Source organism: Bufo gargarizans, chromosome 3, assembly GCF_014858855.1.
Source record: "Bufo gargarizans isolate SCDJY-AF-19 chromosome 3, ASM1485885v1, whole genome shotgun sequence".
NCBI classification, from domain to species: domain Eukaryota; kingdom Metazoa; phylum Chordata; class Amphibia; order Anura; family Bufonidae; genus Bufo; species Bufo gargarizans.
Genome location: NC_058082.1, coordinates 420,332,123 through 420,354,502, shown reverse-complemented (window position 1 = coordinate 420,354,502; position 22,380 = coordinate 420,332,123). Strand labels below are relative to the sequence as shown.

General features: G+C 43.3%; 1 protein-coding gene across 1 annotated transcript in view; it reads left to right on the top strand.

The window, feature by feature from the left end:
• The window catches only part of PIK3C2B (phosphatidylinositol-4-phosphate 3-kinase catalytic subunit type 2 beta), a 141,401-nt gene that overhangs the window by 81,489 nt on the left and 37,532 nt on the right, over positions 1 to 22,380 (top strand). Inside the window, exons 15-16 of the mRNA XM_044288410.1 lie at positions 8,401 to 8,543; positions 19,853 to 20,041. Of these exons, the coding sequence (XP_044144345.1) occupies positions 8,401 to 8,543; positions 19,853 to 20,041 (332 nt within the window). The remainder of the gene's footprint in view (positions 1 to 8,400; positions 8,544 to 19,852; positions 20,042 to 22,380) is intronic.

Here is a 22,380-nt window from a genome sequence, read left to right as displayed (position 1 = left end):
ACTGCCATTGCCCCAAATGCTAAAATAACAGTTGTTTTTGTGGTGAATAACGCTTACAAACACGGTCATTATTTTTGCCTGCGTGATCACATCTGATGCTTTTCATGGTAACCCTCTAGTGAGTCTTTGGCTATGTTCACCACTTTTTATTAGCATAGTTCTGCTCTGATATAGGAGCTGAAGGATGACTATAATGTAGTCCGCTATTTGGTTTGGCGGAATCTGAGATGGAGGCCCCTAAAGGAGCTTCTGAAGCAGGTGTGAACATCACATTTGCATATTGGTACAATTATATCATATAGTACTCAGTGTTGGTTTGTTGTCCCAAAATGCATTATTCTACAAGATGGCCAAAAGGTACAAATTGTTTTCCGAATGGTGCATGATACATTGGTGCAGCTCACAACTTATGTTAGACATTTTTCTACTGCCTATGTCACCTCATGTCTGACATACGGTACTTTCCGCTGATATTTTTTTGCCAGAAAAATTAGTGCACAACATTTTAGGGGCACATTTATTAAGACCGGCGTTTTAGATGGCCTCTTCATAACTTCGGTGGATCCTCCGCCACTTCTAAATGTAAGATGGCTTCCTTGCCGTCTTATATTTAGACCTTTTTCTACGCCTAAAACAGGTGTGCAAATTGGTAAATGTGATGGGCCTACTGGCCCTTCACTGCTCACACCCCACCCACTCTCTTAGACCTGGCAAAAAGTCGCGGATTGCGGTACAACTAGCCGCTACACTGCAATCTGCGCCTGAAATGCGCCTAATATAGGCATATTTCAGCGTAATAAATGACCCTCTTAGTGTGTCTAATGACTCCTCTCAACTATGCCTCCTTTTGGAGACGCTTTTCTCAACTGTCAAAGCATAAAGAATTTTGCGCACGCCATGTACACTACTTTTGCGGCACAATTTGGTAGGAAATGACCCCCATTGCCATTCTACATGCATAGACGTAGCAGATTTGTAGTGCATCAAGCTTTTTGGAAGGGTTAAAAAGGATCTGGAGATGTATGTAGGGGATCTGGTATGTAGGGGCTGCAGCACTGGTTTAGTACTGATTCCTCTTCATAGTTTTTCCCTGCGCAGCAGATGGCTGCAACATGAAAAAATCCTAGGCATCAGCTCACGTAACGTTTTTTTCTGGGCATGCCTGACACAGTCGGAAGGCTGAAACTTGGGCGCAAAGTATCAGACATTGGAACAAAGGGGTAAACTGGCTAAAAGAGAATGGACCAAACTAGTGGGAATGTGTATCATGATTAAGATGTTTCTTAATACTGATTCATTGGCATCTGGCTTTGAAGGGAGTCAGCAGGAAGTTCCCTGGTAAACCAAACACAATGCCACGTAGGGCTGGCTCAGTGCAGAGTAATGATACCTTTCACTTAGCGAACTATTTATTCATTCTGGAGAAAAAGTACTTTTAATTCATATTCAAATGAGCAATTAAGTGCACCGAGGATGGGCCCAAGCCACTCTGTGCTCCTTTGCACCTCCTGCTTCCTCTCTCTCCTTCTTGATTGACAGAGCCATGTACGGCATAGTCATCTCACCTGGTCCTGTCAAAGAGGAGATGGAAAGGCTGCCTGAGATAGGGTGCAGTGGCTTGGGCCTACCCTTAGTGCACTTGCCTGCTCAGTTGCATATGGACAAAAAGTACAGTGGTCCTTCAACTTACAATGGTCCTGTTGGAACCAATGAATATGGTATGTTGAAACAATTCTAACTTGAGTCCATAACTCTATGGAAAACTAGTAATTGGTTCCAAAGTCCCAAAATGTCATCCTAAGATAAGATAAAATCAAGATTTAAGAAAAATAAGCAGACAATCAAGAAAGTCCTAACATATAATAGTCTGCAGGAGGACCTGGAAGCTGTAATCCACTTTCTATGATGAGGATAGGAGCTTTGTCAGGGTCCTGTATACCACACTGTGTACCAGAAAAATAACATGCAGAGGTCCTCACCTGACATCAAAATGAGCAGCTCATCTTGGCACAGACAGAGGGCGGTACTGGACATGTAGTACCGCACTGGTAGAGAGACATGGCATGTTGATTGGTTTGATCACAGCCTGAGCCCAGGGAAGGCCATTCTAAGTTGAAAATATTGTATCCGGAGGCCACTGTATCGAGGGACCACTGTACTTAAATCTTTTATGTTGCTGATGCTAGTATGCAGCGTTCCTTCCTTTGCACTGTGTAATGGCGGTTTCCTAGAAGCATGTCATTAATTTACTTTGTGCACTGTAATCAATGTAATTGAGGGATTCAGCAACCGTCCAAAGTCTGCATTTGATTTCTAAACTGCATTGATGCCTGTGACACATTACAATGATTCTCCAGTTTTTAGTAAATTGATTTTAAATAGATGATGATAAATACAATCATAATAATTAATGATAATACACTATACATAAAGATTACTCTTTCAATTCTGCACCATTATCATCTGTAGCAGGTTGATCAACATTTCCATTTCAATGTTACAGGTATTTCGAGGGGTTTGAGCGATTCATTGCCCCCTCCTCATACAGTTACCATTATTGTCCCCAGCACATTCTCTGTTTACACTGGGGGGGATATGCTGCTGACAAATCTGGTCAACTGGTGTTTTATTATTATTCCTTTGATCGCTGGCCATTTTAACACTGGTCAATGAACGGGAACGAATGTTGGTCATGAAATTCCCTTTATTTTGCAGCCCCTGGAATGTAGGCAGAACCTATTTCCCATGTGTGATCACTGGTTGTATCCATGAGTACTACCGTATTTTTCTCCCTATAAGACGGACCTGCCCATAGGACTCGCCTAGGTTTTAGAGGAGGAAAATAATAATCAGACCCCAATGTTAATCAGATCTCAGATCATAGCCCGAGTTAATCAGACCTCAAATTAGACCCCCCCCCCTCCGTTAATCAGACCTCAGAACAGAACCCTAATGTTAATCAGACCTCAGCTCAGACCCCCTATCAAACCTTAGATCAGACCCCCAATGTTAATAAGACCTCAGATCAGACAAAATAAATAAATCAACACACATCTCCTGTTCCAGATGCCACTGCTTTTGTCACGCTGTGCAGTGACGTGATGTCAAGGAGCGTGCCTATGTCCTCATGCTGTGTGCGGGACTGGCAGAAGAAGGCCAGGGAGTGGTGAGTACTGCCTGTACATGGAGCAATGTATTCACCGCTCCCCGGTCCTACTGTACAAATAAGCGCGTCCATATTAAGGGAAACGGCAGCACTCCAAGTCTTCCTTCCATGGTAATAAATTGTTATATTTAATATAATGTTTATAAGCATGCTTATCAAGTATGTCTGATAAAGACTGTTTGTGGTCAAAACCTTGCTCATGACTTGGTGAATAAACGTTTATTACCAAGGAAGGAAGACTTAAAGCGCTTCAGTTTTCTTTAATATAGTATCTGCTGGGGCTTATAGGCTAAGGCCTTAATGATTGCACCGCCACAGTCTTGAGGCAAAGGCAAAATTGCATGTTTTGCTAATTTCATGAGTTACTAGAAATATTTTTCATTAGTGAAAGCTATTTCTCACCACAATTTATTGTTGCTTTTCTTCATAGTGCAGTTTTTACTGCCTATAGAAAAAAGGAACCCTTCTGCTGCTAAAAAGAGGGGGCATTATATGGTTGATGGGATCTGTTTATTCACTGCAGCATATACTGTGCAAAAATTCCCCCAAGATGGTCTGGTCAGTATGTCAACAGCGAGGACTACCGTAAATAGGAAAGATAATTACAGAAGCAATTGCATTTCTGTCATTTTACCACATATTACAATGTGTATATAGGCAACTTTAGTATATAGACATTACTTTGTCAGGCTCATGGAGTTGGAGTGGCAGCAGACATGACTGACTACTGCTTTATTAAAGGCTCACATTTTCATGACCGCCAGGGTCCCTACCAAAAGATAGGGATGAGCACAAAATCAGGCAAACTCCGGAACCTGATACTCTTATAACTGATCTGGATACTGTTACCCCTGAAGTCTCTCTATGAATTATTTGTATCCTTTCCAGTGCTTTTTAGAAATTGTGGCTTTACGTCTATACCAGGGGTGCATAACTTGCAGTCTGGAGCAACATGCATCCCGCAACGCCTTTCTCTGTGACCCGCAACCATCTGGTCATAGACATACTTGTGTGTGTCTGGTAGCTGCTCACATGTATTTTCCATGTCAGAGAGAAGTGGCATGTAATGCAGGAGCATGGAGAGGTGGCCTCAATTAAAATACATAGGAGACAGAATCATGTGTGCCTGATCCCTTCCTTTCTCGGGTATGAACAGGGGCGAAGGGGAGACCCATTCTCCTGATGGTTGGGACTTCTAGAAGTGTAATCCTGCATCTATCAGACATTTATGGCATGTACTTTTCATATGTCATACCGTCTCAAATTGTAATACCCCTTTAAATTTTGTTGTGGTCCCTGGGAATGGTTCAGTCTGAGAATGAATGTGGCTCTCAGACAAGAAAAGGTTGTGCATCCCCCTTCTATACATTGTACGGACAGAAACCATAGGGCAAAATAAGCCCATGCAAAATATTCTATGCATTGGAGACTGATTATTGAAGTGTTTGTCTAAAAACCCATGGTCATCTCCATCACCAGAGACTAGCTTGCCTATGGCTTTTGCTCAATGACAATTATATGGTATTACCATTAGCACATTGAACCATATGTCATTTTCTTATTTAAAAAAATATTAAAAAATGTTTAAATAAGTAGAACAATAATGACTAAAGGAGTTTACAAGATTTTCATATTGATGACCTATCATCGGGATAGGCCATTAATATCAGATCGTCAGGGGACTCACTCCTGTCTGTTTGAAGAAGCCCTGGGCACAGCTCCGTACCAATCAAGTGAACGGGGCTGAGCTGCGATACCAAGCACAGCCAATATTCAATGGACGGCGCTGTGCTTAGTAAGCTGCGAGGAGGCCACATCATTCACCGGAGCTCCAGTAAGCGCAGTAAACCCTCTTTACAGTGCCTTGAAAAAGTATTTATACCCCTTGAACTTTTCCACATTTTTTTCTTGCTACACCCACAAACTTAATGTATTTTATTGGGATTTTATTTGATAGACCAACACAAAGTGGCAAGTATGTGTGAAGTGAAAAGAAAATGATACGTTTAAAAAAAATTTAATAAAAAAAATTCTGAAAAGTATGCTGTGCATTTGTTTTCAACCCCTGTACTCTAATACCCCTAAATAAAAGCCAGTGTGACCAATTGCATTCAGAAGTCACCTAATTGGTAAACAGTCCACCTGTGTGTAATTTATTCTCAGTATAACTACAGCTGTTCTGTGGAGGCCTCACAGGTTTGTTAGTGAACATTAGTGGTATAGCACAACTGCAATCCTACCAAGACATAAATGTCCACCTAAACTAGCAGCCCAGGCAAGGAGAGCACTAATTAGAGAAGGAGCCAAGAGGCCCATGGTCACTCTGGTGGAGCTGCAGAGATCCACAACTCAGGTGGGAGAATCTGTCCACAGGACAACTATTAGTCATGTATTCCACAAATCTGGCCTTTGGCAGATGTGGCAAGAAAAAAAATCAATTTTTGAAAGCAAGCTATAAGGGCTCTCGTTTGCAGTTTACCACAAGCCATGTAGGGGACACAGCAAAAGTGGAAAAAGGTGCTCTGGTCATATGAGACCAAAGTTTAACTTTTTGGCCTTAATGCAAAATGCTATGTGTGGCAGAAGACTAACACTGTACGCCACCCTGAATACACCATCCCCATGGTGATAAACGGTGGCCGCATCATGCTGTGGGGACGGTTTTCTTCAGCAGGGACAGGGAAGCTGGTCAGCGTTGATGGGAAGGTGGATGGAGCTGAATACAGGGCAATCTTGGAGGAAAACCTGGTAGAGGCTGCAAAAACTTGAGACTGGGGCGCAGGTTCACCTTCCAGCAGGACAACAACCCTAAGCATACAGCCAGAGCTACAATGGAATAGTTTAGCTCGCAACATATTCATGTGTTAGAAAGACCCAGTCAAATTCCAGACCTAAATCCAATTCAGAATCTGTGGCTAGATTTGAAAATTGCTGTTCACAGTAACTCTCCATCCGATGTGAGGGAGCTTGAGCTATTTTGCAAAGAAGAATAGATAAAAATGTTAGTCTCTAGAAATGCAAAGCTGGTGGAGAAATACTCCAAATGACTATTGACTCGGGAAGGGGGGGGGGGGGGGGGGGGTCATGCTTCAATGCTCTTCTTTGCCCTGCGCTAAATTGCGCAGAGCAAAGGCATTTTCAGGAGTTCCAGTGACGAACCGGGCTTTCCATGGGGCTGCTAGGAAGTCCGGTAACGTCACCGACACTGATAGTAAAACGGCTGGGGCAGCGCTAAAGCACGCCCATCAGAGCCGGTGATGTCACCGAACACACTGCGGGGCGGAAACTTCCACCCGCCAGTGTGTTATTGTAAACAAAAGAGCCCAGGGAGCGCATCGGAGCATCATCCGGTGGGCTGCCTGGGTGAAAATATGGGTATGTCCGGGTTCAGCTCTGAACCCTGACAACCCCTTTAAAAACTTTAAAAACCATTTTCTTTTCACTTCACACATACGTGCTAGTTTCTGTGTTGGTCTATCACATACAATCCCAATAAAATGGAAAAAAGGTGGAACCTGGTTGCTGTGGGCAACTAAACTAGTTCTACTTTACCACAATGTTTCTCTTTTAGGTGGTCGAAGGATGGGCTGGCCATGAGTCAGTAAGATATTTCCTCATGGCTGCCTTTGGAAAATGATTGCTTGCACTAATCCCAAATTATAATATAGTTTTATAAACATGGACAAGCCCTTTATATGACAGATTTTTCTTTTGTCCAGTACAAATAATAACTGGACCAGAAATGCCTATTGGCACTGATCCTTCGTTTGCAGGTTGGGGGTTAAAGAAAGGCTCCATGTGCCACATCCTCCACTCTTTGTATTTGGAAATAGAGCAGCAATTCCATGGATTAAGAAAAAGGGAAAAAGAATGAATATAAAACAGCTGCTAAAGTCTTTTTGCCAGGAAACTGAGAGAGCAAAAGAACTTTTCAGTGTAATAATGGACTTTTTTTTCTTTTGTGAAACCAGACTTTTCTTCCCATGAAACCAGTCTCCACTTCTTTAACTACTGAATGGCTGGTAGCAAGTTGTCGCATTAGGCCTCATGCACTAACTCGACTGTATTTCCATCCCTGTGCTAGCTGCATTTTGGTGTGTAGCATACTGGCCTATTAATTTATATGAGGTCACACGCCATCCTTATTTTTTGCGGATCTGTGTGGCCATTCTGCAAATTATGGAACATATCCTATTCTGGTCCACATTGTGGATGAGAATAGTCATTTCCATTGATGGGAGTGAAAAAAGCATGGCATGCACACTGTAGGTATCTGTAGTTTGCAGACTGAGATAAGGATACAGTTGTGTGCATGAAGCCATAATCCCATTAATGTTCTGAGTAGTGGGTTCAGCTGTTGGATCACCAAAGGTTCAGGAGACCACACGGACAACTGAAAGGGGTAATCACATAGAAGTGAATTGGAGCTCTGGAGACTGTATAGCACCGCCTGCTTAGCTGCCTCTGTAACCCCAGCCACCCCTAGCCACAGCATATGAGGGCTATTTTAATATCAAGCAAGAATGACTAAGAATACCCTTTTAATTCTCTTGGCAGTTGAGAACAATAGCCATTTATAGTGTATATTGGCAGGTATTGAAGAACGCAGAGTGAAAAATTTGGAAGACAAGGCAAGCAATTGTTACATGAATATTGAATTATGACCTATGTCATCATCTACTCTTGTTGAGGCAGAGAGTGCATTTACATGAACATGTTGTGGACCGCAAAACACAGGCCCCGGCTGTGTGCACCCCGCATCACGGTGCAGACCCACTGGCTTCAGTGGGTCCGCAATCCGCAGTGAAAGTTATGTTCTACCTTTTGTGGAGGCACGGACACCGAAGCACACGGAAGGAGTTCTGTATGCTGCTGGGTCCGTGACTCCGCGCCACAAAAGATAGGACATGTCTTTATGTTTTCACCGCATCTTGCGGATCGTGGACCCTTTGGAGTCAATGGGTTCGCACCGTAGTGCGTGGTGCACACTGCCGGTGCCCGTGGTTTGCAGATCTGCGGTTTGTGGTCCACTACATGGGCGTGGCTGTGTCACATTTGTGTTAATGCACCCTAAGATGCAAAAAAAAAAAAAAAAAGTTGATCTCAGACTGAAATTTTAGTCCTAGTAAGAGATGATATAAGTATTCGCTCACGTGGGAATATTGTGGGTTGAAAGAAAGCTTAACTATCCAACATTACCAGATCCTCTCTCATCCCTTATATTTCTGTTACAGATTGACTTTCCAACGTCTGCTTTTGATGTTAAATTCACAAAACCAGAAAGCGAAGCCTTTAGCCCCAGATACGATATTTCCAGCTTGTCTGTGGAGGATAAAAGCAAGTTGTGTGAGGCCATGCAGAAGGAGTCTTTATATTGGTAAGTAGTGGGATCCGGGATTTCTCGAAGTGCTGAATATGTTTTCTCTCACCCTCTAAAACGTTCTCTTCTGTTTGTTTGAAAACCTATTGAATGACACATTTCATTGGTAAAATATATTCAACTTTAATTAAATATTGTTTAGGTTTACATGTCTTATTACTTTGATAGATCATAGATAAAATAAAAATATAAATGAAGCATAATTACTACCGGTAATTAAAAGCTATCCAGTGAAGAGTTATGAGATATAGGCTACTTTAACATCTGCAGTTTTGCTGTACAGTTTTGAACGCATCCAGTTGTATTATATCGAAAATGATCAAACCGGATCCGTACTAAAGCCATTGTAAGTCAATGGGCGCCGGATCTGGCACTACTGACTTACATGGTTTTTGGCGCACAATCCGGGATGGTCTGTTTCTCATGCCGCTGGATGCAGCAGTTTTGTGTCCAGCATGGGAATGCGACAAAATGGAGCGGAATGCATTCGCATTCTGAATGGGGACTAAACTGAAGTGTTGTGATGCGGTTTTGAGATCCATACAGCGCAACACGGATTAGTATGGTGTTACCTAGTAGTGAAGGTGTATAGCAATGTGCACATCTTTCTACTGAGCTGTGTGCTGGTGGTTACACATGCTCAGTCAGTCTAATCGCAGCCAGGGCTCCACATAGTGATCCTCCGTTTACTGCTAGAATTAGCTTTCTGCCACGTGCTCACTACAGAGGAGCTGATTATATGGCGTTCTTCCATTCAGAAAGCTATTTTTCTAATTACTCTGCAGTGAACACAGGAAATAGTAAATACGATATGTAATCTCGGGACATCCCTTTTAAAAAGATTGTGCAAGATTAGAAACACATGACTGTTTTCTTCCAAAATCAGCATCCCTCCTGCCCATATGTTGTGTTTACTGTTGCATCTCGGCTGCATTGGAGTACATTAGCTCTGTTTTTCGGAATACAGCAGCCATCCTAGAAAACGCCTTTAATGACATATACAGTATCTCACAAAAGTGAGTACACCCCTCACATTTTTGTAAATATTTTATTATATCTTTACCTGGGCCAACACTGAAGATCTGACACTTTGATACAATGTAAAGTAGTCAGTGTACATGGGGGGGGGGGGGGGGGAGAAACAGAACTGGATCGCACATCCACAATGCTATGCTTTGATCTAACTCGCTTCTCAGCGCTATATTAAAGTGTACAGCCCCCCAAACTGCATGCTGTACAAGAGGCATTAGTGTACATTTTGTTCAAAAGGCATAAGCCCACTCACCACGCCAAGGTCGCCTCTTTTGAGTGGGACCTACTCTGACAAAAAGGTGCAGCGCAGTGCGGTGACAAAGCGGTACTGCCCTGGTAGGCGGTGGGACCCAGGAGTCAAAACAGCAACCCTGCTGTCTGACAATGCCACCCATGGCGCTGGATCCCACTAACCCACCAGAACAGCACCACAAAAACAAAGGCCACCACGCAGTACTGCACCATGTGAACAGTTGTCTAACACAACATGTCCATTGCTATCAGGTGCTACAGGTCAATGACCACTATATGCAGACCTGTGTGATTAAAACCACCTGTGCCAAATGGGAGGAGTGCTGATAGCAGTAAAGAAAAAAGACCATTAATATACATGGGGGGGAGAAACAGAACTGGATCGCACATGCTTTGATCTAACTCGCTTATCAGCGCTATATTAAAGTGTACAGCCTCCCATACTGCATGCTGTACAAGAGGCCTTGGCGTGGTGAGTGGGCTTATGCCTTTTGATCAAAATGTACACTAATGCCTCTTGTACAGCATGCAGTATGGGGGGCTGTACACTTTAATATAGCGCTGATAAGCGAGTTAGATCAAAGCATGTGCGATCCAGTTCTGTTTCTCCCCCCCATGTATATTAATGGTCTATTTTTTTCTTTACTGGCATCAGCACTCCTCCCATTTGGCACAGGTGGTTTTAATCACACAAGTCTGCATATAGTGGTCATTGACCTGTAGCTCCTGATTGCAATGGACATGTTGTGTTAGACAGCTGTTCACATGGTGCAGTACTGCGTGGTGGCCTTTGTTTTTGTGGTGCTGTTCTGGTGGGTTGGTGGGACCCAGTGCCATGGGTGGCATTGTCAGACAGCAGGGTTGCTGTTTTGACTCTTGGGTTCCACCGCCTACCAGGGCATTACCGCTTTTGTCACCGCACTGCACTGCGCCTTTTTGTCAGAGTAGGTCCCACTCAATAGAGGCGACCTCGGCGTGGTGAGTGGGCTTATGCCTTTTGATCAAAATGTACACTAATGCCTCTTGTACAGCATGCAGTATGGGGGGCTGTACACTTTAATATGGTGCTGATAAGCGAGTTAGATCAAAGCATAGCATTGTGGATGTGCGATCCAGTTCTGTTTCTCTCCCCCCCCCCCCCTTCCCCATGTAAAGTAGTCAGTGTACAGCTTGTATAAGGCCTCATGCCTACGACCGTTGTTTTGGTCCGCATCCGAGCCGCAAAAACTGCGGCTCTGATGCGGACCCATTCATTTCAATGGGGCCGCAAAAGATGCGGACAGTCGTGTGCATGAGGCCTTACTGCAAGCTGCTGGCAATTCATTTATAACTTCTAGCAGAAGTAGCAAAGGAATTTTTATTACATGGGGAATGCAAGTAGTTAATAAATCAGACATGTCAGGAGGGGTGACAGGTCTTTTTAAGTATGGTTGCTGAGTATATCTAAGTTTTCCCCAGTGTAAAGGCTGGGCAGCAAAAAATATGGAAAACTTAGAAATCTGTTAGATTTAGAAGCCAGGAAAGTTGATGTAAGTATTCCTCCAGCCTAGAGATACACAAGTTCATATTTCGGAGCAGCGCATTTGTGCGATTCCCAAATATCCATTCCATCAGTAAATGAAGGGCAGTGGTTAATATTTTGTGTATGACAGATGACAGAACATTTGTAGCCATAATTGCCAGCTCTGAATTTGCAGGGACTGTGCAATTGTGAGCTACATTGGACAGAAAAAAGGAAGGTGCATAAGTGGGCATTCCAGGTTGGGTTTGGGTGTGCCTTAAAGGTGCCAAAAATGCCTAACTAAAGTGTTAGTAAGTATGATTGTAGACTTTTTTTTTTTTTATGGTTTCCACATAGAGAGTAAAAGTTAATAAAGTTGAATTTGATCCGAATTTCAGGAAAACTTTGATTCAAATGTTTTCCTAAAATGGCGGCTGCACGTGTACAAAGTGAAAGTAAGTGTTGGGGAGGCAAGCCGAGGAATGCGAGATGCTGTGTAGCCAGCCATTCCAGAGCTATCTACCTCCTGTGATGTTGCAGCCCTTTAAAAGCTTAATTCCGCTTCCTCGCCACCATTTCTGTGTCAGCTGTGCTTAGGGAGAGATGTGGAAGCGCTGTTATGCTAGAAATAGTTTTCCTGAAAATCTGTAACAAAAAAAGAAAAATGAATTGCGAGAGTGGGACAGTGTAGGGACGATCATCTGAAGCTGTAGGGATATTTAAGGGACCGTGCAGGTTTAATCGCGGTGTAGGGCACAGAGCAATCTAATTGAACGGTGTACACATTGATTAATAAAAAAACTAATCTATTAGTCCCTGATTCACAAAGGTGCTACACCTGTCTCATTCTACTGTTTGTGGCATGTCCACATGAATTAATAGATAAGCAATTCTATTGGGCCCTGATTCACAAACTGGGTGATACATCTGTCTCATTCTACTGTATGTGGCATGTCCATATTGATTAAAGGAGTTATCCAATAGTACAAATACCCCCCACAATGGCTGGGCCCCTCATATAGATGGTAGTTACCCGGCACCCACATCCCTCCGGATCCCTGAAGGCCACTGCTACATCTCCCCGTCATGCGGATTAAAACATCCGGCAATGGTGCAGCCAATAGCAGGCCGCAACGGTGACCAGCCTCCCTAGCATTGCGGGTGACACTAGGGAGGCTGGTCACCGTTGTGGCCTGCTATAGGCTGTTCCCCCAATTGCTGGATGTTTTTTATCTGTGCTACGGGGAGATGCAGCGATCCAGAGCAACGCAGGTCCCGGGGACCGGGTATAGTTTATAGGAGGGGCCCAAGCATTGTGGGGGGTATTTGTACTATTGGATAACCCCTTTAATAGATAAGCAATTCTTTTATGCCCTGATTCACAAATTGGGATATTATACCTGCCTCATTCTACTGTTTGTGGCGTGTCCACATTGATATTTAACTGTTTCTGTTAGCCAAACAGCTGTGATTTAGTGTTACAGAGCAGTCTTATTTAACACCGTGTGGGCAGTGCAAATAAATTAATTCTCCGCTCAGCAGAGTTGCCCACAAGTTGATTATATTTTTTTGTTGGAAAAATTATTTTATCTGAAAAATTATTCTTTTAGTGAAAACATTAGTCTTGTAGCAAATAAATGAGTCTGTTACCAAATAAGTTAGTCTGCTCCAGTATTAGAATCCCTACAACGAACAATGTTGAGCGGGTAACCAGCACCTGTCGGCATAAGGTAGAAACCCGGTGATCCCTTCAGTGCAGCCCCACACTTGTAAGAGCATCACAGAACAGATGGTGCTGACGGTACTTGGCACTCCAGGAAGTTGGACGCGGTAGCGTTCAACTTAGCGTCATTATTAAATCACGGTTACAGATGCGAGCAAGATCTGTTTAACTGCAGCAACTTTAATTAGACGTTTACTGGGCATTTGTTTCCCTTACAAGGCTTGGGAGGCATAACCCGCACCTGTCAGTGAAGTCACAGAACAGTTAGTGCTCCACTTGTCCTTCGAAGATGTTGGGCGCGGACCGCCCCGAGTCAAATCACTCCTTGTATTTGAGTTAAAACCCGATGGGCCGAACTTGCTGAATGGATGAAACATGGCAGCTGGATTATTGCCATAGAGGAGTAGTCTTGTCGGTTATCGGAATGAACCACCCAAATAACTCCATCAACTCAACCCATATTCATTAAACACACAGATATCTATAGCCTGTCGATATACCATTCACACAGTGCACTTTGCACTTTCCCCAAAGAAAATTCAGATTTACGTTCCCTCATTTCATAACTTACTTTATAAGCATGTGCCCTGCTTTAGCAACACCTTCAATGTAACATACCTCTAAATAGAAAAAATGACTGCTGTGATGTGACCAGTTATTACCACCATATACTAGTCAGGTAAGTACAGGACTGATCAGCTGCAGTCAGAGAATAAACGGTGATTAAATCCAATGACTCACAGTTGCCATTTTTTTTATTGTAGTCGTCTTTTCCATCTGACCTACAAAGCATGGAGGCTTCTTCCAGCAATGACCAACCTTAGTAGAGTTTACTGCAAATGCATCTTTGGCCGCTCGCTTTATACAACATAGCCCCATGACCATGGCCCCCATAGCAATATTGAGTGCGGGCCCCCCTGGCCCACCAAGGTTTCAAGTAAGCATTCATCAAACACTCCCATGCAACGAAGAATGCAAAGCACAACACCCCATATTTCTCATGAATTTTTTTTATTTTATTTTAGTGAAATACATTTTAATTATAAAGGTGTAATAAAAAGAGGTTGCCCTTAGTCCCACCCAGTTTATCCAACTTCTGTGTCAGAAAAAATGGAGCAAGCACTACAGAGATTTGGTGCTTGCTGTGAACATCATATTTCTCAATGCATTCACACCATACAATGATAAATCTCCCACATAAGTCACAGCTTCCCTGCAGCCACCACTAGAGGGAGCTCAGTGGAGAGGAATTTACAGTATAAAGTAAGATCAATAGCCTCTTTGCCTTCAGCTCCCCCTAGTGGCAGATGCATGAAAATGCAATACTTTCATGTTGGGAAGATAGGAAGTTCAGCACTGGGCCTCTCCTCCCCCAGCCCCATAGCAGTTGTATAGTCTCCCTCTATTGACGGTATGCCACTGACCATAACATTGTTGATAACCATGTACCATATTTCTTAGTTTTACATTTCTACTATGCTTTTTACTTCCTACAAGGGGATTGCACTGCAATCTATCACCTAAGATAATGTATGATTATTATAACATAGTACATAAGGCCAAAAAAATACATTTGTCTATCCAGTTCGGCCTGTTATCCTGCAAGTTGGTCCAGAGGAAGGCAAAAAAAAAACTGTGAGGTAGAAGCCAATTTTCCCCACTTTAGGGGAATATAAAATTCCCTCCCGACTCAAATCAGGCAATCAGAATAACTCCCTGAATCAACGACCCCTCTCTAGTAGCAATAGCCTTTAATATTATTACACTCCAGAAATACATCCAGGCCCCTCTTGAATTCCTTTATTGTACTCACCATCACCACCTCCTCAGGCAGAGAGTTCCATAGTCTCACTGCTCTTACCGTAAAGAATCCTCTTCTATGTTTGTGTACAAACCTTCTTTCCTCCAGACGCAGAGGATGTCCCCTCGTCACAGTCACCGTCCTGGGAATAAATAGATGACGGGATAGATCTCTGTACTGACCCCTGATATATTTATACATATTAATTAGATCTCCCCTCAGTCGTCTTTTTTCTAAAGTGAATAACCCTAATTTTGATAATCTTTCAGGGTACTGTAGTTGCCCCATTCCAGTTATTACTTTAGTTGCCCTCCTCTGGACCCTCTCAAGCTCTGCTATGTCTGCCTTGTTTGCAGGAGCCCAGAACTGTACACAGTACTCCATGTGTGGTCTGACTAGCGATTTATAAAGTGGTAGGACTATGTTCTTATCACGGGCATCTATGCCCCTTCTGATGCAACCCATTATCTTATTGGCCTTGGCAGCAGATGCCTGACACTGGTTTTTGCAGCTTAGTTTGCTGTTAGTTAAAATTCCTAGATCCTTTTCCATGTCAGTGTTACCGAGTGTTTTACCATTTAGTATGTACGGGTGACTTGCATTATTCCTTCCCATGTGCATAACTTTACATTTGTCAGTGTTAAACCTCATCTGCCACTTCTCTGCCCAAGCCTCCAATCTATCCAGATCCCTCTGTAGTAGTATACTGTCCTCTTCAGTGTAAATTACTTTACACAGTTTAGTGTCATCTGCGAAAATTGATACTTTACTATGCAAGCCTTCTACAAGATCATTAATAAATATATTGAAGAGAATAGGACTGTGCTTTCATTTCCGTCCCTAGTTGTACATTATGCTCTGATTATTGATATTGTGACTGTGTACCCCATAGCACTGCATGAAAAATGTAATGTTATCTCACTGAACTGTTACATGTTCTATTGATAACATGCAAATGCTGCCTTTTTTTCAAACTTTTTTACGCTGCAAAAATACATTGTCAGCACCTCCTGACAAAGTGAAATAAATGTGCAGGCGCAATCCTTGCAGCGCCTGCAAGGCAAAAGAAAACAAAAGGAACAGTAACAACCTGCAGGCGCTAAGATATCGGCAAACATTGCCTATTTGGATTATTTCAAGTGTACCTAAACATTCAAATAAGCTTTGTTAAAACTTATTCTAAATATGATTTAAAAAAAATAGGAACCTAAAGTTCAGGCATATATTTCGCTTTTGAATCTGTACACTTGTACACCGCTGACATGTGAGTAGTGTACTGGTGTACGGATTCCACTGGGGCCGTAGTGAATGATGTACAGGCAGGAGCTCACATCGCTGCTCCTGCCTTTACCAGCTCCCCTCGCTAAAGACTCTGCAGCACATCGCACTGTGCTATGCCAGGTTTTAGCGGAGCGAGTACAGGAAGAAGCAGAGCAGAACTCAACTCTTGCCTCCGCTCTTCTAAAAACTTGTACCAATGTGGTATGGAAGGCTGGTATTAGCAGAGCAGAGCGAACAGTGCATATGGCTGCCCCTACCTACGCTCTACTAAAGCCTGACATAGCACATCGGCGATGTGCTATACAGAGATAAAAAGCGAGCTGAGTTTGTACAGGCAGGAGCAGTAATGTGGTCCTAGTGGAATCCGTACAAAAAATAAATAAAAAGAAAAGTGTATTACAAAAATTCTTTCTATCACATTTAGAATAGGTTTTAATAAAATGTATGCATTATTGCTGTGCTCACTGGATTTGTGGAGTTCTTAGCGCACATTTTGATTCGACGAGCCCACCTAAGTATAATGCAATCTAAAACCATCATCAGTGCTACCGTGTAGTGCGCAAGCCTGGACTCCAGATGTCCGAACACGTCATGGTGTGATCCATGTACTGCACACACTCCCATGCATGCTGCAGCTGTCTGATGGTAACTCAACACCCAGGCTGGTCTGGGAATAAAGCGAGAAAAGGGGACTGTAGCAGGTTTTCACAAAGACTTTGTCTTGTGGCAGCATAACCTGTCATTTGAGCCTCCTACGATACGAGACTCACTAGTGATAGCTCAGACTTCCCGTCTCCGAGGAGCTTTGTTTCATGTTTGTAGTTACTAGGGTTTTATATTATTACAGAGATCTCATTTATTGTTTGTCGTTTGAATGGACAGGATTAAGCATTTGTCTTCATGATTTATTAATGGCGTCATTTAATTTGAAACACTTAAAATGTGGTCTGGAAAATTGTAAATGACCATCAACCTGTCCACGTTGGAGTCCTGCACGGTTACTTTCTGCAGATGTTTGTGCGTGCTGCCCTCTAGTGACTAAAATATGTCTTCACTTATATAAGCAGAGGAATCCAACTAATGTGATCTATGTGTGATCAGCTGCAGATTCCATCAACAATACCAGAAACAAAATAGCCGTGCTATTTTATCCAGTAAAATGATGGACATCGAGGCATTGTGTCCACCATGTGACTGATATGTCACTACCGTCGTTTTTGGTTTTCTGTTTCTATGATGGAACAGAAAAACAGAGACACCAATCCAAATGTGAGTCTGAATAGGACTGAAAATGTATTACCATTTATTCATAAACCGGTTTTCCAGCACACAGTCAGGGGTGGATTGGCCATAGGCCTTACAGGGAAATTTCCGGGTGAGCTGAATGCAACGAGCCCACTTGTCGCAGTGTGTGGGGTATTCCTGGCCCCTTAGGAGTTTTTTTTCAAAATATGTCCCTCTTATAGAGCAATTAAACATGACGCCAGCGGCGGTTAAGCAGCGGAAGCTCAAGGCTCCCTTTGTAGATGATAATGTTGGTACCCAGAGGTAGGATTGCCATGTGGTCAGAGGATGAGGACGAAACAGGGCAACCTGCAAATATAAAAACACTTTAAAACAAGGCCAACTGGCCCTCACCTTGCAGACGCAGTCTACACTGTGGCTCCCAAAGTCAGTTTAGTGCCCTCCAGTGGTCGAATCTGGGTATGGCCGGGTGGTCACTTCTTGGCTGCAGCCAACACTGTCTGCTTGTAAGCAGTTGCGACGCCTTTCATCCCGCAGGGATCCAGCACCTCCGGCTGTAAGGGGTTCCGGAAGGAAATCTTCCTCGCTGGGCAGCTCAGTCGCCATCTTGCATTCTTTGGTGTGGGCACAGACAGGAAATGAAGGAGGGGCTTCAGGGGTGGAGCTTCCCTTCTCCCGTCATACCATAGTCTTGCTCCCTGAAGGCTGGGCTTGATTTTCGCGCTTCAGCAAGGGGCGTTTCTTTACTTTCGCGCCTCTAGGCATGAAGAAGATACTGCGCCATAGACTGTAAAAATGGCGATTTAACTCTTTGGGCGCTGGTGCACAGCATTTTGTGCCGGTCGCTGTGCAAGTCATTAAAGTCACTTTCAACGGCAGATTTGTAAATCCAACAGGTAAATAAAGTTGGTAGGCAATTTTGTTGTTTGACTCCTGTTCTTTAGTATAACAGTATGGTTTGGTCAGAATCCTGTTCTTAATGGCACACAGTTTTTAACGTTTTACGAATCCTGTTCGTGATGCCAATTGATGAAACAAGCCCACTGGTTGCAGCGTCTGGGGTATCCCTTGCCCCTTAGGAGGTTTCTATGAAATATGTCCCTCTTAAAGAGCAAGTAAACGTGACACCAGCTGCGGTTAAGCAGCGGAAGCTCAAGGCCCCCTTTTGTAGATGGTAATGTTGGTACCCAGAGGTAGGATTGCCAGAGTGGTGCAGGGTGGCCTACAGTCTCTTTAGATGTTATGTACATCTGTCATGGTGTTCCTACCTGGATATCCATGGATCCCAGACTTGATGTGGTTCGAAGCAGTGCAAAAGGGGTAGTTGAACTTGGATGGTGGATGAGTAGAATGAATGGAATCCAGACTTTGTAGTAATGTTGAACAGTTGCTTTTACTTAGCATAAATGGGTGATCCAAACAGCTTCCAAACAGTATCTTGGTCATCAGCAGGTATTGGCATTAACATTGGCAGGCAAATACTTCTCTGCAGCTATCCCAGCTCTGCTATGCTTGGCCGGATGAATAGGAACTCTTTCTCTTCTCCTGGAATTTAAGTTAGCTGTAATCTGTAGTCTTACTTACAGTCCTAGGAACTTCTTGTCGTGGCTTTAGAGTACCTCAAGCTTCGGCTCAGCTTGGTTGTGCACAACCTCCAGTGATGAGGTTGGCGTAGGCCTAACAGAACCTGTCCAGACCTGGACCAGGCCTGCTGCCTTCCCCTTCCAGGGGCTAAGCTAGACTCTCCCTCACTAACTAAAACTCCTCCCTCTAGCTACAGAGGGCTGAGAGGAACCCAAAGGTTCCTCTCCAGGGACGCTAATACTGCCATCTGCTGAACACAACAATTTCAAAAATACATATGCACATTTATAGGAAATACATTGGGTGATATAGACTAGCACATGGAAATGGTAGCAAGGAGCCAAAAAGAAGTGGTAATGGCACACCGGGTCATTACACGATGCCCAGGGGGCAGCCTGGGCCCTTCTCACAGCTGGCCAGTGGAAATTTTTGGGGATGTATTTTGTGCTGCTGGCAGTATTTTGTGGTGTAATTTGGCTCTGTTGGGGTGGTATAATGTGCTGCAATATGGTATTGCTGGCCCTGCCTTCCATCAGTTTGGACCCAACTACAAAACGGGGCCGCTTTTAGTATTTTTACCAGGGCCATTGTAAGTTCTCAATCCGCCCCTGTACGAAGTACAAATCTGGTCCCCGTGCTGAGGTCTTGCACAACCATGTGGTTTACTCTGTGGACAAGCTTTGTATGAGCTGCATGGATAGAGTATGCTGTTTTTATTTATAGTCTATGTCAAAATGACCGAAATATCTTAAAACTTTGTCACTTAGGCTTTTCATCAATAAGGGACTTGGACAAATATGTTTTATATTAAATATGTTTAGCAGTATTCGTTGCTATTGTTGTTGCTGTACTGTGTTATAGTAGAGATTTTTCATGTTTTTTTTCAGGTTGACAGATGCAGATAAGAAAAAATTGTGGGAGATGCGCTATTACTGTCACTCGGAGATTAGCTCCCTTCCATTGTTGCTGGCTAGTGCACCAAGTTGGCAGTGGTCATGCCTACCAGACATTTACGTGTTACTGGGTCAGTGGACGCACATGAAACATCAGGATGCCCTGGGTCTTCTTCATGCCACGTAAGTACTTTTATTGCAATTTGTTTTAATGTTTGTAACAATTTGCTAATTATGCACTTAACTGTTTGGACTCTGAAGCTTTATGGGCTCTGTTCATGATGTGACAAACGGGCCAATGAGATTTTGGAATTCTCTCATGTCCTGTGAGTAAGATTTTCTCAAGGAATTGCTAATTATGCTTGTTCCAGAAAATATTCCTTAAAATGGCTTCAATGGTTCATCTTCATACTTAGAGGATTGCCCCAAATATTCTACATTTTACAAATCAGCACCTGGATCTGAATGCTTTTGTAACTGCAAATAAAAATGTAGTATGGCCATTAAGGAAATCTGTATAGCACCACCTTCTGTTTGTTCTTTTCCTTATTTCTGTATCCAGCTCGCTGAGGTGGACACACATGCTCAGCACCATCTTTCATTTGCCACCAGCTGCATCTTCCATTAGAAGCTGTGACTGTTAGGCCTCTTTCACACGACCGTTTTTTTTTTCCGTTTTGCGGGCCGTTTTTTGCGGTCCGTATACGGTCCGTATACGGAACCATTCATTTCAATGGTTCCGCAAAAAAAACGGAATGTACTCCGTGTGCATTCCGTTTCCGTATTTCCGTTTTTCCGTTCCGTTTAAAGATAGAACATGTCCTATATTTGGCCGCAAATCACGTTCCGTGGCTCCATTAAAGTCTATGGGTCCGCAAAAAAACGGAATGCATACGGAAATGCATCCGTATGTCTTCCGTATCCGTTCCGTTTTTTGCGGAACCATCTATTGAAAATGTTATGCCCAGCCCAATTTTTAATATGAAATTACTGTATACTGTATTTGCCATACGGAAAAACGGAACGGAACAACGGAACGGAAACGGAACCACAACGGAAGCAAAAAACGGAACAACGGATCCGTGAAAAACGGACCGCAAAACACTGAAATGGACATACTGTCGTGTGAAAGAGGCCTAAAGCCGCATTCACACATCTGTGTCAGTGCTCAAATACGTGAGCAGGTGGTCAGTGATGCATCTGTGAAGCTGTCCGTGAAGGATCCGTGTTGGGTCCGTGTGTCTGTTTTTTGCTGTCCGTTTTGCATCCTTGTTTCACTGACGCTGAACAGCTAAAAACTAATTTTTAAAGCATCTCTTCTTAATGATCCGTGAAACATGGATGGCATCCGTGTTGCATCCGTGGTTTTCACGGACCCATAGACTATAATGGACGGGCGGACAAAATAAAGCATGCATCCGTGCTAAAAACACTGACCCACGGACTGTGCTAAAACACTGAATACACACATTAAAATGAATGGGGCGTGTGCTGTCCAGGGAGAACACATACAGCACACGTCCGTGAAAAACTGACGTGTGAATGAGGCTTTACATGGGAGAGAAAGCTGTAGTAAAAAGACACGCCCCCTGAGCTACCAGCTTTAAATAAATCTAGCAGAACAACTAGTGCAATATATGGTAAGATCTTTGGATCCATATGCGGTACAGGGCTGGTTCTAGCTTTGTTAGAAAGAGATTGGCATGTACTATATGATGATTTTTATTTTTTGCATCAACGATGGGATAACCCCTTTTAACTCATAATGTAAAAGGTTTTAAAATTGCTGCACATGTACACTGTAGAATATTGTGGCCCGTGGTGGACCAGGTAAACCATGGGCCATGTGCTGTTCCCAGACTCCCTCTTAATACAGACCTAGACCAGGACCCCCTATTCCAGATATCTTACCTGATGACCCAAACCAGAGCAGGTAAATAAATACAAACCCCAAACCAGTCCCCCTGAACACAAACCCAGTGCAGAGCTCGATTAATACTAATACGGATCCTTTACACTTACTGTTTGGATACTCCTCTGCCCCTTGTTGCTCTCCCAAGTAATTTGAGGTGTCGAGATTTATGGCAAAAGCTGCCATTAAACGTTCATCATGTCTCTGGACATCATCTGTATTGTAATCCGCCAATAGTTGTAGTGGATCTGTCCTCCCACAGAAACCATTAATGTGTCTTTTCATGCAAAAGTGCCAACTTCTCTTATCTCTATGCTGCATATGTGCTACATTTAAAGGGAATGCGGTTCGATCTGCAGGGAGCAGGTTATAGAGCAGGAAGAGCTGAGAAGATTGATAGTTTTATATCAAAAGATTCATTCTAAACTCTGCACATTCTGGGTTTAGGAGTCCAGTGGGCGGTCTAACTCAATGATTGACTGCTTTCTCTGAATGCATACAGCGATGGCTATGAATCATTGATTGGGACCGCCCACAGGACTCCTAAACCCAGAATGTGCAGACCAATAAATGTCAAGTTATACTGAATCTCATCGGTCTGCACAGCTCT